Here is a 17,500-nt window from a genome sequence, read left to right as displayed (position 1 = left end):
CACTTGATAAAAACATTGCAACCATATTTTCTAGTTTTAAATTTTTATTATTTAATTCTTTTGTTTTGTTTTGTTCTGTTTCTTGAGACAGGGTCTTGCTAAGGAATTCAGGTTGACCTTGAACTCACTATGGATCCCAGGCTGGCTTTGAACTTGCAGGAATTCTCCTGCCTCAGCCTCCCAAGTACTGGGATGACAGGTGTGTACCACCATGCCTGGTATATATTTTCTATTTTTTAAAAGGAAAAACACAAAGCAACTATTTAAAATTTTAATTTAAGCAAAAGAGTAAAAATAACACTTAACTTTGGATTCTTTTAGTTCTTTTTTTATTTTTATTTTTTATTTTTTATTTTTTTTTGGTTTTTCTCCGGTACCGGGAACTGAACTCATGACCTTGTGCTTGCCAGGCAGGCGCTTTTGCCACTGAGCTAAATCCCCAGCCCCCTGATGGGTGTTTTTATTTTTATTTTTTATTTTTTATTTTTTTTTGGATTCTTTTAGTTCTTAACCTATATGGTTCAAATACAGAAATTGAGTTGGTGAATTTTTGTTGTTTAAGAAGAATATGAATTATAAATGAAGATTAAGATTTGTTCATCTTGTTTTCCTATTTCCAGTTTCCAACCTTTATTCCACCCCTCCGGGAGGACACGGGAGCAGAACCAGACCAATGGCCGCCTTCACGGAGCAGTTACTGTGCGGCCCTGGGCCCAGGGCGTGGCCGGAAGGTGAGTCCTTCATCCTCATGCACTTCCGGAAGTGTCACCATGACAACCAGGATGCTGGAAAGAGGGAAAGCCCTGTCTGAACCTAAGATTCCTGACTCTGAAACCCTACAATGGGCAGCCTTGTGCAAGACAGAGCAGGAGGTGTGAATTTAGCAAGAGCTGTCAATTTGTTCCTGTTTGACAAAATTATTTATGAACAAAAAAGGCAAGGGTCATTTAAGCAGTGGAAGGTCATGTCCTTCCTTTCCCTTCTCTGCTTTAAAGTGGACTTTATTTTTTGAAATTTTCGATTTATAGAAAAATTAAGACTACAGACAGCGTCCTCTTTTATGTGCCGACGTTTCTTTTCCTTTTGCTGTGATGCCGCAGGTATTGACTTTGCAGGTTTGGCATTTTTAAAGTGAAGATTTGAAAGTAAAGTTTTATGATTTTTATGATCGTTTCACAACCAAGTGGTGACATCTGGTTGATTAGTGGCATCGTAGTTTGGGGCACAGAATGTAGGTTTAAGCTTTTTCTCCTATGGATTTCATCTGTCAGGTCCTCCACCCTGTGATCACTGTGACACGGGGGGCGGACAGGGTAACCCATTGTGACTGCTGGGATTTGCGGCCTCAGTCTGGGTTTGACCCCAGGTCTCAACTCACGAATGGGGCAGGCGGGGTCCTCTGTGAGTCTCCGTGTGGTCCTCTGTGAAGTGGGGACTGAGTGGCCTGAGCAGGAAAGTAACGGCTGTAACCCAAGGGGGCACCCGGCCTGTGGTTCTCGGGACGAGCACACCTTGTCCGTGGTAGACACCGTGGGTGCCCATGGCGACCTGCTCAGGGTGACAAGAAAGCCCCTGGCCATGTTTGTGCGTGTCCCCTGCTGTGTGACTTCTGCCGAGACACTCGCTTCCAAAGTGGAGGCCAGACCTGGTTGGGTTGATGATCTTTGATTTTTTAGAAAACAGAGTTAAAAAGAAAATTCTAAAAAGCTACAGTTAGAAAAGAAAACAAACTTTTATTCACAGAGTGCTTAGAAGTCGAGGCTTGGGGAATTCTTGGGTCTGACGGAAACACCCAAACCGGGCTCCGAGGGGTTCGCCCGGCTCTTCTGAGAATCTCGTCTTGGGTCCCCGGTTTCCGTGGTGCTTCCTGGCCCGAGACACCTGTGACCTGTGAGACTGATTCCAGGTGACTTCAGGACTTGGGACCGGCCCTGTGCCTGGGGGAGATGCCCTCAGCACCGAGAGACTGGGGTGGATCCTGAGCTGTTTTCAGTAATTACCATCTTGGTAGCACCGCTGGAGTGGTTAGAATGAGATTGTTGTATTCATGTGGTGGAAATGCAGCCCATTAGTACTTCGATCACTCCTGGAACTGCTGAAACTGGGACTATCAATGTGGGAGGAGTAAAGCTCTCATAATTTAAATGGGAAGCGTCCACAGGAATCAAATTTTTATTGGAAAATGTCTCCCTCCTCCTGAAGAGTCCTAGGCACAGCGACCAGCAGGGCGACAATGGGCAGCCCCTGGCCGAGACGCGGTTTCCCTGGAGGGGACGCGCGTCTCCGGAGAGACGGCTGTCCCCAAGTTGGAGACAGGGAGCATGGAAGCCAGGCCGTCGCCCTAGGAGATGAGCCGCACCCCCGGTTTGTCACCGAGGGCTCCTGTTTAACGGTGGGACAGTTGAAGCCCCATGAAGGTAACAGCCTCAGGAGATTAAAACCCACCCGATGGGACTAATCGTAAGTTCATAATGATGTGATGGAAAAGGAGGAGAAGAGAGGGCGAGTGGAAGGGCGGGCACGGAGCTGGTGGGCTGCGCAGAGGCTGTGGCTGGCCCCGTGCCCTGCCGGCCGGGAGTGAGGAGAAGATCGCTGGCGCAGCAACGGCGCGGGGAAGGAGGTTTGTGAACCCTGGCCAGGAGGAACCCCAGCAGGCGGGAGAGACTGGCCGCCTCCAGCCACTCACAGATGGGTGGGTGGGGCAGTGGGGACCTCCGGTCACCCCAGAGACAGGTGGGCTGGGGTGTCCTAAGAGGAACGGGCTCCCAAACCCACGCTGGAAGGCCAGGGCCAAATCCCGGCAAGCCCCAGCCCAGAAGAAACCTTTCTGCTGGCAGCTCCTGTCCCTGTAGCTGCCTGCTTCATGGACACCGTGCGCGGGGTCCTCTGTGGTCCCTGTGAGCACCCCGCCCTCCTGACAGCCACTCTGCAGCCGAGGGAGCACTCCTGAGTCAGCAAGCGCCTGTGGGCCGCTCCCTGAGAACCAGGACCTGGGGCTGAGCCCAGGGCCTCGCGTATCCTGGGCAGGTGCTCTACCCTTGAACTACTCCCCTATCCTCAGTTAGATTTTGTTTTGAGACAGGATCTTAGTCAGTTGCCCAGGTTGGCCCCGACCTTGCGATCCTCCTGCGTCAACATCCTGGGTAGGTGAGACTGTGGGCAACGCCTTGCCTGAGCCCTTGAACTCTTCTTCTAGCTTTGTACTGGGGATGGAACCCAAGGCCTTCATACTGAGCTACATCCCTGGCCCATATTTTTGTTTGTTTTTATTTTGAGACAAGTTCTTGCTAATTTGCTCACTTTCTCAGGCTGGTTTTGAACTCGGGATCCTGCCTCCACCTCCCTGAGTGCTGGGATTATAGGCGCCCCATGTCTGGCTCCTGTTAACTCTTAAATCACATCCGAGGCCCTTACCACGCCCATCGGGACCCAGCAGGATCCAGTCCGCTTCCTCACCCACCACTCCACCCTCAGTGTGAGGAGCACACTCCTGCCTCAGCACCCTGAAGGGGAGAGCCGTGGCCGGGCTGCCCAAGCCTTTAGGTCCGTTTTAAACACCTGTGCCAGAGCGGCGCTTCTTTATCCGACTTTGCTGTGTCAGCCGTGCCCTAGCGCTCCCTTTGCGGTGGCCCTGCTTTGTCACTTGTGTACTACAGGTCGGAACTCTGTGCTCATTTCCTCTCCCCTCCCCTCTGCTAGGCAGTGAGCGCTCGAGGCCTGGCCTGTGTTTATCTCATTCATTTCTGCACCCCAGGCCTGGGCACGTGGGGAGGGAGTGAGTGTGCAGAGCGTGCGCCAGTGGCTGCCTGCATCATTCAGCTCTTTGTTGCAGAGCCTTGCGTGCTGCTGCCGCTGCAGGTCCTCAGCAAGTGCGTTTTCGTTCTGCTACACTTCTTGCCGCGTGACTTCTGTATCTCCAGCTATAAGGATGTTTCTAAAACAGTAAAGGTTGATAGTATGTGCGTGCAAGTGTGTGTGTGACGTGTGTTAGAGGTCTCACTGGAGTCCCAAGTTGTATTTCTGTGAAAATAGTGTGGGGATTGAGTTCCACAAGGAAAGCAGCCGCCCCATCCTGGAGAACTTGAGCGAGTTCTAGAGACCAGTGGGATGCCCGTAAGCACGTGTGTCACGGCCAACACTCTGTGAGTGCCGCATGGCTCCCAGGCCCTCTGATCCCTCCTGTCCCTCCTGTGATCTTACCTGGCCTGGGGGGTTGGGGGAGCGCAGCACGCTCCCTGGGGCCACTAGGGAGGGACCGTGGCTGTCACTCCTGGCCACCCGGGAGATCTTACTAACTCGTAAACAGCCTTCGGTTTTTACCACAGCAGCCTTCCGTAGCTGGAGAGGAACCTTTAGCAGACCAAGCGAGCACAGCGGAGGACCCGCCAGAAAGTCTCCAAGGGGCGGGCGGTGAAGAGCAGCACGTGTGAGACACCAGAGCAGTGATAGCTCGGGCGCTGCAGGCCACTGTGGCCAGGAGCTGCCCCTGCTTTTCCCTGGCAGCCTCTAGCCCTCTGGAAGTTTCTCTCTACATGGCCTGATGAGCTGTAGAGCTGTAGCCATACCTAGCCAGGGAAGTGTACAAGGTGGTTGGACGGCACGCGGGGTGTGGACATCTAAGAAACTGTCGGGGTGAACGATGCCTCTCCCTGAGTTCCCCTCCCGGTTCTCCCTGGCTCTGCACACACTTGTCCCACCGTCCCGGCCACCTCCTACAGCAGCTCTGGCGTCCTCTCTCCTGAGGGTCCTTAGTTGCGCTGTCCCGCCGCCTCGATGTCCTGAATTGATTCTAAACCTTTCCCTTTCCTGCTCATTCTGACTCTGGTGAGGAGCCGGAAGTTGCACGGTGCTGATGAATAAGGTGGATGAAGATGCACCACGATGTTTTTGTTTGACAGAAATGTCTGTAAACATTTTGAGTCGATACAGGACATCGAGGCAGCCCTGAATTCCTACTCAGGAAGAGGACTTCCAGAACTGCTTCAGAAAGCGGCAGAATGACGGGATAAGTGTGTTCAGGTGAGGGGGTTTAATGGCAATGTATCATTTGCTGTAATACTTTTTTTAAAATTAAATTTTCATCATATATTTTGATCACATGTCATACCATATTAATTTTTAATGCAACATAGAGTAGATGATCAATACGCACTAGCGGGGTGGGGTTTTGGGCCTGTAATTATGTACTTCACGAAGAGCCCACAGCCGTGGCGAGCTTCCCAGGCAACCCTGCCGACGTCCGCCGCTGTCCCGAGAAGCGCGGAGTGTGCCCGAGCACCAAGCAGCAGCGCAGGTCCGTTCAGCTTCTTGCTTGGCGTTTTCGCCACTTTCTGTGCTGCGCCAGGTCCGAAGGTGAGCTTGGCGCGGGTCCTGGGCGGTCCGAGCCCCACTGGTGAGGCCGGCATGGACTCCCACAGCTGGGAGCGGCGCTGCCCTCAGGGTGACACTGTCAGCGGGGCTGGTGCTGGCCCAGGGCAGCACCCCCCCAGCCACCTCAGAGCCGCTAAGTGGTCGGCAAGCCCTCATCCCCTTCCTCCCGCTCTTCTCCTGTGTCTCCTGCCTCTGCCACGTGGTTTCTGGGCCCGCTGAGGTCGCTTGGGATCGGAGCACAGGGGCCTGTGAGTGGCTGAGCCGGGCGCTGTGCTCGGTGGGTGGTGGAAAGGTCGTCTCCGCTTCCGGTAGTTTCCAGATTTGCGGGCAGAGGTGGGGGCACATGGACCTGCCAGGCGGGACCTCCACACCTGCCGAGGCCTGGTCAGCAAGCTGCCTGCAGTGTTGTCACCCACGTCTCCCTGGATGGGGTGGGGAACGGGGTCCGGGGAACCGCGGGGATCACAGGTGCGTGTCAGGCACGCAGGAGTTGGAAACCCACGGCCTCAGCATCCCAGGAGGATGGCACTGGAGCTCATGCAGCAGAAGAAAGAAGCCACGTTGAACACGCCCATTCGAGGACCGCCCCCCCGAGCAGTCGCTCCTCTTGGGAGCACTCTGGGAACTCCGAGCATCAGCATGGTTCTCCGTCTCAAGGATGGGGAAACCACCGCACAGCAAGGTTAAGTGAGTTGCCCCAGGTCAGTGATGGCAAGCCTAGGCAGTGTGCCACCACTGATTGTGTTATTGAAACTCAGAAAGGTTCGCCATCACTGCCCTGGGTCCACCCCGGAAATGGTGGAGCTGTGATTAGAGTCCGAGTGGTCCAACCCCAGGGCCCACACTTTACCCACTCTGCCCGCTGCTCCAGATCGGCCTCGTTCTGGGAAGCCCCACAGGGAGCCAGGCACGGCAAGGTACTGAGGCCGAGTGGAACAGGCGGTCTGTGGGAGCCCCAGGCACTCTCGGCTGCCCCAAGCCGCCTGCTGTGCAGTCCCACCTCAGGGTCTGCTGGGCGGGTGTGGAGCACAGGACAGCGCGGTGTGCCCCTGCGCTCAGCCCGTTCCGCGCAAGCCTGACCTGGCACCCACTGCATTTAGGAATGAGCTGGACCCTCCGAGCTGTGCGGGGTCCCCAGGCACGCAGAGCGGTCAGGCCTCTTTTACGTGGCGCCTCTGGCCTCAGCCAGCCACACTCAGCTTCCCGTGGCCCACAGTGACCTCGCTGCGCAGGAAGGGCACCCGGAAGCACAGGGCTGGGAATCCCGGTGCTGAGTGAGGTCATCAGGGTCTAAGGTCCCCTTAGCTTCGGTATTTTCCAATTTGGACAATTTATGGGTGCATTTTGTCTCCCCACATGCTGCCAGCTTCAGCATGGACTTTACCGGGAAACAGGAAACTGGATAGGCCTGACAGGAGCAGCGTCCTTGTGAACTGGGGACTCGGGGGCACAGACAGACGCCTGCAGAGGGGGACGGAGCAAAGCTCACAGGGAGGAGGGGCGTGTGCCTGGGGCGACATGTTTCACAAGCCCACAGCAACAAGGCTCCCAAGCAGCACCAGATGCGGGAAGGATGGGATGGAGGGTTCACACCCGGCTTCATGCCCATGGCCTCTGTAACTGGCATTCTGTCCCTCCCCCCACCGCTCTGTCTGTCTGTCTCTCTCCTTCCCTTGTTCTCCCTCTCTCACTCTCCTGCTCTCTCTTTTTGTCCATGTGCGGTGCCCAGACACGGTGGACCCAGGTGGCAGAAATCATGGTGCTGCTGGGGAAGTTGGATGAGCACCTAGTTTCTGGGAGGCCTGCTGCTGAGCTGAAGGGCTCAAGGAGGGCCGTGCACCCTGGACTTGAGAGACCCAGAGCACCTGGGCGGACTGCACGCCTCTCTCCCTCCTGGGCACCTTCCTCCCACCTCACCTGGGGAAGTGAGACACCTGGGTGCCAGAGGCCCGGCCAGGCTGCCCCGCAGGCTCCCGCCGTCCACCGCGGCCTCTCCCCAGCAGGTCCAGTCCCTGGTGCATAGGGAGGGATGTGAAATCCATTAAAGGGACCTGAATATGTTGGGGAGAGTGTGACAGGATAAGTATGATGTAATTTAAGTATTTTGGCTCAGCAAATGGAAGGAAATTACATTTCCTATTATCTTCCAACAGTTATTGAAAATGAAGTGAAATATATCCCCTCCTCCCCCAAAAGTCAAGGGTTTTTTTTCCCCCTCAGACGCAATTTTCCTGGAGTTTGTTCATTTGGCCTGCATCCCCGCCTCTCACGACTCGGAGGCATTCTGTTATGAAACATTCCATGAAAAAAAAATGGACAAAAAAGTATACTACTTCTTTAAAATATATTGCAAGAATACTCATTTTCTGCTTTTTATTGCAGCACTAGCTGGTGTTCTTGCATGCAGTTTTGTAATTTATTCTGAACATTCTACTTAAACCTTTTTTCAATAGCATGATTTTATTAGAGTCAGCTCACTGGACTTTCCCAAAAAGGTATTTAAGATCAAATAAAACCAGTGCTTGGAAAAATATCATTACAATATGAAAGCAGTTACAAAAACATTAGTACTGCAAAGTTTTATTTCAAATGGCTGAGCTTGCTGTACCCGGTTATATGGCTCTGCTCGTGTAGGCGCACTTGCGGGAGAGGGAAAACTGTCATCTTAGCAGTTTCGGCCACGGTAGGGGCCGTGACGGAGGAGGTACGGGGTGACGCATAGAGGGAGGCAGGAAAGCTTCTAGAGGCTGGGATCAGAAATAAAAGCGGATTCCCCTCCACCCTGCGCCCTGGCTTCTCAGCCCACTCTTCCTAACGCCCCTCAGCTCTCTGTCCCCAGGGATGCGGTCAGGGCCTTAGAGGAGCCCTGCTGGAGGCTGCGTTGGCGGTGTGAGCGGCCTGCCCGTTGGAGTCTGCTGGTCCGCGTGCTCTGTCCTTCGCGGCTTCCTCCATGCACAGCAAACTCCCCTCCACCGCGTGCCCCAGGTCCAGCGATGCCTCAGCACCCCCCCGGCCAGGTACAAAGGCCTTATCTGAGGGCTTCGTCTCCCAGCCCTGTGGGTGGACAGTGGCCTCAGGGGCCAGAGCGTGGGCCCCAGCGCCGGCGCTGAGCGTGCGGAGCTCCTGTCCTTCCCCTCGGCCATTCCCACACTCACCTCGCACCCTGCTGGCCCTGGCCTTGGGAACGCAGCTCTGAGAACGAGTGCTGATCTGGCTCCGGGCAGTTCTGCATCTCCCTCCCGTCACGGCCCCGGGAAAGGTGGCCCGGCCCACGTCTTAGTTTACAGGGGCCTTCAGGACCCCAGAAGAGTGGCTTCCAATGAAAGCCTGACGTGTGGGGGAAAGCACTGCCTGTCACCCGCGCTGGGCCCTGCCCGGGACGGGAGGTAATCCGCCGCTGGTCGTGCGGGATGAAGGGCGTGTTCAGGAAAGACGAAATGAACCAGCAATTTCGACCCTGGCCTCTCGCACAGGTGATCAGGAGTCTGCAGTTCCGTTACCGTCTTTCTCTCCAGCCCTTTTCCTCCCGGCCAAAGCCTCACATCCCCAAGTCTGCAGAGTAGATGGCTTCTGTGTGGACTTTCCAACGCGGCTTTTAAACTGTGAGTTGCTATTCGTATTACTTTTCTAAGGAGAAATAGCCTTAAAAAGTAAAGTCTTTATTGCTTCTTAAAAGGCCCAGCACTCTGTGATAAATTCTCATATTTTGACTGTTAATATGTTTGAATGAAAATTATTTATACATTTGGGTGAGGTTGAGTGGTTTTCATTTGATTGCTGCCTCTGGAAATGAAAGCAGAGTAGCAGGAAATTTACATGTCATGCTGTGATGTATATCCAGATTATGCGGGGATTGTGCGGCAGACGAACCCCAAGTAAAACCATTCCCATCAAACTGTGACAACTGCAATTCCTGACAAGGCCTCTTAGTTTGGGGGCTATTATCATTGTACAAGAATATAATCTATTGACAGTGGGGCTGTTTAATACATTCAAAGGCAGACAGTGGAAGAAATCTTGACTGTTTTCATTCACCGCTGCACAGGGGTACAGATCAAAAGTGAATTATATTTAAAAATATGCATGTATGATGATAAGATGCATGGCATTCATCAACCTGTTTAGTCATGGTTAGGCTGAGGAGGAGCGCCGATATTACTGCCATATGCGGTGCGGAATAGAGACGTGAGACTGGAGATTAGATCATCGTCCGTCACGGAGCGGGCAGGCAGATCTGCTTACCCTGATCTGTGCCCGCCTGCGCAGCCCGGGCGCCCTGTCTTGGCAGAGCCCTGGCCTCCTCGGCTGGGCAAGCTCCGCGCCTCAGCCCTCCGAGTGGTCCACGTCTGAGAGGGGCAGGGCCCCTGCCTTCCTGGAAGCCTTTGGTCACAGAGGCCTGCGTGCGTGCGTGGGTGCCGGTTGTGTGGCCTCGAGCTTCCCAAGGCCCTGTCTGAGGGTCTCGAGGAGGGTCACGTCTCCTCCACTCCCGGGTGCATGGGGCAGTGAGGCTGCCAGGCCTTGGGCTGTAGGGATGTTGGTGGTCCCGGCCCAGGGGACCCCGCTGCAGTCCCTTTCGATGCGAAGACGCTGGCGCGGCTGCAGGTGCAGGGTGGTTTCCGTGAGGGGCTGGGCATCCCCCCCACGGGCCTTTCGAGGGTCTGCGTTCACCAGTGCGCTGCAGACCACAGAGGACGCAGCCGTTTGTTCAGACACAGTGTGAGAGGGCAGTTAGGAGTGAAACCAAGGGGCCTGGTGTTTCCAGAGGTGTCGGCCACCACCTCCGCTCTGATCCCAGGGTGAAAGTGGCCAAAAGGAGATGGAGCGGAGGGAACGAAGGGACGGGAAGGGCTGTGGCCCCGGCTTGGCTCCCTGCCACACACGCCCGGTGCCAGGTCCCTCTGCGGCTTTGGAAGCAAACGCTCGCGCGAGCCCCACGGGCTGACTCCCCTGTGAAGCCGGACAGTCGGTGCGAACGTGCGATGTCCCCGTTCCGAAGGCTGGCGTGGCTGGTGCGGCCCAGCGAGGCCCAGGTCCTCATGGAGAGGCCAGGCCAGGACGGCAAGGTGGTCAAAAGGAGGACTCCCGGAAGCAGCCAGACTGCTGGGTGGTGTCCGCGGACTGGCGACAGCAGCTGGAGAGGGGACCCGTTTTTCCCGGAGGAGCTGGCCCACAAGGAAGTCATCTATGTCCGAGGACGCCCCGATCCCGGCACCAGGCCGGGCCAGGTGGCCTCTCTGTCCACACAGGCTGGCAGAGAGCCCGCAGCCTCTGTGCCCCAAGGGCTGGCAGGCACACCCTGGTGGCCGCAAGCGGCACTGCTCCCTGATGCCGCGTGACTGTCTTGGCCGTGGCGGCCTCCAAAGTGTGGAGCACCTGGTGCCCGGGGGGAGCTCACAGCTCTGCGTGGCGGTGCGAGGGGTTGTCTGGGGGGCAGCCTAGAGTCCCCCCGTGTGCCCAGCACCCTGTGCCCCCATACTGACGTCTCACCGACTGGCATGGTGTCGTCACGATGAACCAAGCCGTTACATGTGAGTGACTGACGTCCTCGTCTTATATGATGTCCTGACCTTGTCCCAGAATCTCACGCTGCACAAGCGTCACACATCCCAGGGTCCGCTGTGCAGCGACGGGGTCACAGGCCCCCTGGTTCTGGCGATGCAGCACTTTCGGGGGACACTGGTCAGGTTTGCATGACGTCCTCATGGGTGCTCTGTGGTCATGGCCCTGGGGAGGAAGAGCAGAGAGGAGAGGGGACAGGCCCATCCCCTCTCGAGGACCTGCTGTCAACCTGAGCCTCCGCTGTCATGGGCTTGAAATCCTCCTGCCTCAGCCTCCCAGACATGTGCCACCACCGTGCTGGCCACAGAGGGGTGGCACGTGAGAGAGGGGTGGCTCTCTCAGGGCTAACAGGAGCCGCCTGGCGGTCACTTTTGTCACCTGGTGGAAGGGGGTTGCTGCCTGTCTCTACTCCGGCCTGTGCCCCGCTGGAAGGCGGTCGCTGGGCACAGCCATGTGGAACGGCCGCGCAGGCTGCACCTGGGAACCGGGAGGGTTAGGGGTGCTGGTTCTGTCCCAGGGTGGGCAGGTGGCCTTGGGCGCTGTGGCTGCTCCTCTGACCCAGGTGAAGCCACGGAGCTGGCCTGGCAGTGAGGACGAACGGCTCAGGGACGCGAAAGGGGAAGAGCAGAGAGGGTAGCAGGGGCTGCGCGCCTGGCTGCTGGGCGTGCGGGGCGGCCCTGCCCGAGGGGACGCGGGGAGGTGCCCTGCAGGGGTGGCGGCCTGGCCTCAGGGGTCTCCTAAGCCAGGGCACGCGTGCCCGGTGTCTCCCAGTCCTGTTACCAACGGGACTGCAGGACAGTGTCCAAACCTCTGCTGCAGAGGGGGACCCCGTGTGCCTCCGAGACCCCCCACCGCCCGTGGAGGTAACGGGCGGGAGGGCGTCTCCTCCTGTGCAGGCTCAGGACTCCGTGCCCTGTCTTCAGGCTGGGCTTTCTCGAGTGTGGCATGGATCCTGACCCCCACTCCATGGGGCTGCGGGGCCCCCCTTACCTCTGTGAGGGCCACCTCTGTCTCTCATCCATGGCCCCTCCGTGGCCAGGCGTGGTGGCGACACACATCTGTAATCCCAGCACGCTGGAAGGCTGAGGCAGGAAGATTGCAAGTTCAAGCCCAGCTTGGGCAACTTAAAGACTCCATGAGACTCTCTCAAAATAGAAAATAAACTAAGGGCTGCAGATGTAGCTCAGCGCAAGGCCGAGGGCTCAGTCCCCAGACCCGCGGTGTCCCCGGCAGTGTGTGTGTTTCGTTGTGTTACGACTGCTCATCTCTCAAGCCAGCACCACTCCACCCCACAGCCACAGCAGACGGCTCCAAGCGGGTCCACAGAAGGCGCTCAGCCACGCCTGACGCACAAACCCCACGGCCACGGGCCCGGCGCCCACCCAGCCCCTTCTGGTCACGCTGCGCAGGCAGGGCCAGCTGACGGGAGGACGGGAGTCACCCTGCACAGCACCAGCCGCAGGCAGCAGGGCCCTGCATGGATGCAGGGCCAGGGCTTTGTCGTCATGGCTTTGTCGCCATGGCTCCCTGGGCTGGAGGCTGAGGCCAGGGTCAAGTGACAGCCCAGGGTCCAAAAGAGGCTGAGGCGGGACCGGCGCTAGGTGGAGGAGCCTGCAGGGCTGGGGCCAGAAGCTGGTTCTGCAGAGCGTGGTGCCCGCCTCAGCCTCAGCCAGCAGACCTGTTCCCCGGAGTGCGGCTCAGCAGAATCTGCCCCCAGCTGGACCTCACGTGCGTGGCGCGGAAGCATGCAAAGCCCAGGGCCGGCGAGCAGGTGCCGGCTGTGAAGCAGCACTGACGGCCGTTATGTTCGTTTAACTGCTGAGGGAGGCCTGGAAATCCGGAGCCGAGGCCTCTGTGAAGGGTGAAGAACCCACGGATCTACACTCCGGCATGTCTCCTAGGAGCCCGGCTCTGCCGCGAGCAACAGGCCCACCTGCTGCCCACCCAGCCTGCGTCCATGGACACTCTGGCCCTGGGCTGGCCTCCGTTCCCGGGCCGCCTCCAGGGAGGCGCAAACTGCAGCCCAAATGGTGGCAGAGGCAGCAGACGCCCCGGAAGGTTTGCGTGTGAGCTCCTCTTCGCATGCCTCTGAGAGGGCAGCCGCACAGCCCCGCGCCGTGCATGTGGCGTGGCACGCACCGTGGGTGAGGGAGAAGGAAGTAGCATGCACAGGGTGGCACCCTGTGGTTGAGAGGGACTCTCTGCCCGCTGCTGTCCTGCCGGTGGGTGGTGCCCCTTCCTCCCTCCCGCCTCCCTACCACACAGGCGGCGTCCTGGGTACGGCAGGTTGTTCTGCTGCCCTCCTGCCTGCCCTCCGCCGTGCTGTGACGTTGTCCCCTGATCTCCACCGAATGGAGCCACCGGAGTGGCTTTGGCACAGAGGGTTGCGCCACGCTGGCCCGGCCCAACCAAGGCGACAGTGACCATGGAGCCCTGCGGACCAGAGCATGCCCGGGAGCCCCTGCTGAGGACCCTGCTCGCAGAGAACCGGGGAGTGGGGCGGGAGGGGCCTGGCGGCGATGTGCCGTGGTTTTGTCTGTGTGGTTGGAGAATTGAGGCTCAAAGGCAGTAGAGTAGCTGTGACAGGATGTGGGACGGGCACCCTGTGTCCTTGGCCAGCTGCAACCCTGCAGGCAGACTTGGGCAGGGCTCCTGGGTGAGTCTGCGGAGGGCACTGGGGAGCCCTGGCTCCTCCTCGTGAAAGGGAACAGAGAAGCCGCAATCCTTCCCCTCTGCTTCCTGCCAGACTGTAACTGTGATGGTCGGAGCCACAGCAGTTCCACTGCAGCCACGAGGAAGCAGCTACTGGAAGCAAGCCTGTAAGCACAACCTTCAGACCTGTGATGTGAGGAAGGTAATCTCTCCTGCCTGTTTAATGCTCTCAGCCTTGCACTCGTAACTTATACAGCTGCATTTAGAATGACATTCGTAAAGTTCACATCATGAAAAGAAATAGTTTCTTAACTCAGTATTGGTCAAAAGCCAGATATGTTGTGTACATGAATTTCCACTGAACAATCCTTTTACAAATGCTACAAACCATTTCACAGAAGAGAATATCATAATTACTGCAAATTGTGGAATGCCTTTAGCTGTGCGGTCCCGGCTGCCTTGATGTTCTGGCTGGGTTCGAGGCGTTTCCCTCTCCTGCTCATTTTGACCTTGGGGAAGAGCTGGAAGTCCCACAGTGCCAGATCTGACGAGTCGCTGGATGAGGACACAGCACTGTGTTTTTGTGATCTGCCTTTCTGCGGGATGGCGCTCGGCAGGCAGCGGTTACTGTGTTTCTGATCACACCTCGGAAAGACCCTTGAGAGAGAGCACGCCGGAGCTGCTGCAGGAAGGGGCCAGGGCCATGGGACCAGTGTGTGCGAAGCGAGGGGAGGACTTTGAGGGGGACTTGCGGCAGTGTGTCTTTTACTGTAACAGACTTTTTATTTAAGCAGGGGTGTTCGCATCACCCCCTTCCTCTCTCCCTTCCTCCCTCTGCCTCCTTCACACTAACACTCACCCAGGCTGAACCCCCCAAACAGCCACGCCTGCTGCAGTTGCTGATGAAATAATCTACTGGACAGTTACACCAGCATGGGGCACGGTGATGACAGAGCCTGCTGGGGCTGGGGGCGCTGTGGGCTGCAGCCCTGGTTCCGAGAGGCCCGAGGAGCCACCAAAGAGCCAGGAGGCAGAAGCCCAGGCCAGGCGAGCGCCGCAGGGTGAGGCTGGGGCCTGCGGAAGGAGCCAACCATGCAGACGGGCTCCAGGCCCCGGCCTCCAGGAGCGTGGATGCACGCAACCCGGGCTTTGGGGCGGTGAGGGCCAGCAGCCTCACAAAGCTCTTCCCCGGCCGCTGGGACCTGACAGGCCCTGTCCTTTGCTGCCCCAGGGGGCCCGGAGTCCATGCAGAGGGATGACAAGAAGACAGGTCTGGGCCACACGTGGCGAAAATGCCTCTCTGCACACAGGGGAGTGGCTGTCACTGACCCACCGTCGCCATTGCTAGCTGCTGCCCAGAGTTTGCTCCCACTTAATCCCCACGGTCATCTTTGGGGACACCGACGACTGCGCCCCACTCCGCAGATCAGGAAGGGAGGCCCAGCAGGGCCACGTGGCTTCCTCCATTGTCACACATGGCAGGTGTCCCTGACGCCACAGCCTTCCCTCCCTCTCCAGGTGGTAAAAGAGCTGCGGCCCTGAAATGGGGGCCCCGGACGGTGCCCTGGTCCCCATGCTGGGCTCTTGGGGGAAGGCGAGCTGTCCTGTGTCCGACCCCCTGCTGTCCTCCAGCCCTGCCCCTCTGTCCACACCCAGGGCAGCCCCCTGTGGGCTGGAGCGGGACTGCACCCAGGCTGGGCACAGGAAGCCGGGCTGTGGACACCGCCCTCGTGGACCCCCGAGACTCCGTCACGGCCATCAGATGCCCCCACGGAAGGACAGCCCCTGAGTAGGCGAGGGCCGGCGCCTGTCCCGCCCGTTCTGGTCACAGGGCAGCTGCCACGAGGCGCAACCCTGCGCATGAGGAAGCTTCAAGGAGATGGAGTGATTTCTAACTAAAGAAAATGCTGCTTCTCGGCCCGAAAGCGTGGCCCTCGCTTCATCTGACAGTGTAACAGACGGTGGTGGTTTGGGGGGGATTTGTGGCATAAAGTCAGGCAGGAGAGGTAATCAGCGGCCTGGCATTTATTCTTGATGTAGGAATATTTGTCCCTCAAAGTCAGGCTGCGTGGAATATTAGCATTTGAATAAATTATTCAGCACCTTCCAGAGAAAGCAAGGGGAGAAATCTTTCCAGCATTATAACATGGCAATCTACAAGGTAGTAGCAAAGGAAGGCTGTCATTTTTTCTTCAATTACAAAAGGCAAATATTTATTATTTATAAGTATGCGCCTTCTATAGGCTTAAATGTTATTTATGAACCTGTTGCACAGCGATTTTCAGTGTAACTCATTATTTTTAGCCTTAGGGTGTTGTAAAGGAGCATGGATATATTTAATGACACTGCTACTCAGCGCAATTACACTGTAATCATTATGTAAAATGTGCTATTAATTAAACCAATTTCTAGTTAGAACATTCGCTTCTGCAGGGCTTAATCTTAATCTCCAGCAATCTTTCTCTCTGTTTTTCCCCTATTAATTACGTGATTACTTTTTCAGTTACGTATGCTAAAATATGCTTTCTTTTGAAGCTTACGGCCATCCTTTAGGGGTACTCATCACCTGGGTCTGGGGACGGCTGGTCAGAAGTTTCTGTTTCTCGAACTGGAGAAGGCTCCAGACTGAAGGTCATCTTTGTGAAGCTGGGTAAATTTGATAAATCAAATGCTGAGATAGTCCCTTTTTGGCTTAAGTAACATATAAAAATCGCTAGTTTTGTGGCTTACAGAAATGTAGTTATTTCTCAGTATCTGAGTAGGACTGATACTGGTGACCCCCCCTCCCCATTACCACACCCGGAAGTGGTCAAAGCCCTTATATAAAATGGTGCAGTGATTTTTTTGAGACAAAGTCTCACTGCATAGTCTAGGTTGGCCTTAACTCACTGTGTAGCTCAGGTTGGCCTCAAATTCCTGACAGTCTTTCTGCCTCAGCCTCCAGCATGCTGGGGATTACAGGAATGCGGCACCTTGCCTGGTTATCTCCTGTATAATTTAAATCCCCTCTTGGTTACTTGTAAAAATAGCTGTTATATTATTAAGGAGTAACTATAAGAAAAAACCTGTATGTGTTCAGTACAGATGCATTTTCGCTCCAAGTATTTTCAGTCGCCAGTTACTTGAATCCATAGACACAGAGCATGTGGGCACAGAGGGTCCTCTGCCTCAGTTTCCCATTTCTTGAGTCAATGAAGTCTTGAGTTTACGTCCCTTGAAAGGTGTTGTGTTGGCCAGCTTTTCATTCCTGAGACAGAAACCTGATGAAGTCTACTCCAAGGAGGAAGGGTTTGCTGTGGTTCACAGTTCCAGACGGTTCAGTCCATGGTTGGCAGCTTCCTCTGCTGGGGCTTGAGGAGAGGAAGAAATGCCAGTGTGGAACTGGCTGAGAAGCTGCTCACCTCCTGGCAGCAGGAAGCAGAGAGTCAGAGTGATGGAGAAGACAGGGCTGGGGACCAGATGGCACATTTCCTCCAGTGGCCCCACCTTAGTGCCCATTCAGCTGACTCATCACTGATGGGGTCAGCACCCTCAGGACCCAGGCTCTTCTCTAGGCCCCACCTCTGAGCTCTGCTGCCTTGTGGGTTGAGGCCTACATGTAGGGGTCTTGGGGGTACTTCCTGTTTACACCCTGACAGATGGGGGACACTTCCTGTTTATGCCCTGGCAGATAGGGGACACTTCCTGTTTACATCTTGGCAGATGGAGGACACTTCCTGTCTATACCCTGGCAGATGGGGGATACTTCCTGTTTACGCCCTGGCAGATGGGGGACACTTCCTGTTTATGCCCTGGCAGATGGGGGACACTTCCTGTTTACCCCCTGGCAGATGGGGGATACTTCCTATTTATGCCCTGACAGATGGGGGACACTTCCTGTTTATGCCCTGGCAGATGGGGGACACTTCCTGTTTATGCC

General features: G+C 56.3%; 2 protein-coding genes across 3 annotated transcripts in view; both read left to right on the top strand.

The window, feature by feature from the left end:
* Positions 1–17,500, top strand: part of Atg4c (autophagy related 4C, cysteine peptidase) — a 179,444-nt gene that overhangs the window by 102,470 nt on the left and 59,474 nt on the right. The window contains exon 13 of one of the 2 annotated variants that reach the window (XR_001234058.1): positions 621–731. The gene's annotated coding sequence lies outside the window, so the exon portion shown is untranslated. Of the gene's footprint in view, positions 1–91; positions 117–620; positions 732–17,500 lie in introns of those variants that run through there. The other variant, XM_013514382.1, reaches the window with a different exon arrangement.
* LOC102006044 lies at positions 8,396–16,403 on the top strand. The gene is made up of 5 exons (XM_013514385.1): positions 8,396–8,756; positions 8,844–8,972; positions 13,676–14,642; positions 14,813–15,099; positions 15,238–16,403. The coding sequence occupies exons 3-5, from the start codon at positions 14,528–14,530 to the stop codon at positions 15,478–15,480; spliced, it is 645 nt and encodes a 214-aa protein (XP_013369839.1). The 5' UTR covers positions 8,396–8,756; positions 8,844–8,972; positions 13,676–14,527; the 3' UTR covers positions 15,481–16,403.

Source organism: Chinchilla lanigera, unplaced genomic scaffold, assembly GCF_000276665.1.
Source record: "Chinchilla lanigera isolate Chin_1 unplaced genomic scaffold, ChiLan1.0 scaffold00022, whole genome shotgun sequence".
Classification (NCBI taxonomy): Eukaryota; Metazoa; Chordata; class Mammalia; order Rodentia; family Chinchillidae; genus Chinchilla; species Chinchilla lanigera.
Note: the sequence above shows the minus strand (reverse complement) of the source record. Positions and strands in the feature narration are given on the sequence as shown.

Excerpts from the sequence above, each read along its gene's own strand:
- LOC102006044 (XM_013514385.1), top strand. The coding sequence starts at position 14,528 with ATGACAGAGCCTGCTGGGGCTGGGGGCGCTGTGGGCTGCAGCCCTGGT. Across the intron at positions 14,643-14,812 it reads GGCCAGGCGAGCGCCGCAGG|GGGGCCCGGAGTCCATGCAG; the intron begins GTGAGGCTGGGG and ends TTGCTGCCCCAG. Across the intron at positions 15,100-15,237 it reads AGCCTTCCCTCCCTCTCCAG|GGCAGCCCCCTGTGGGCTGG; the intron begins GTGGTAAAAGAG and ends GTCCACACCCAG.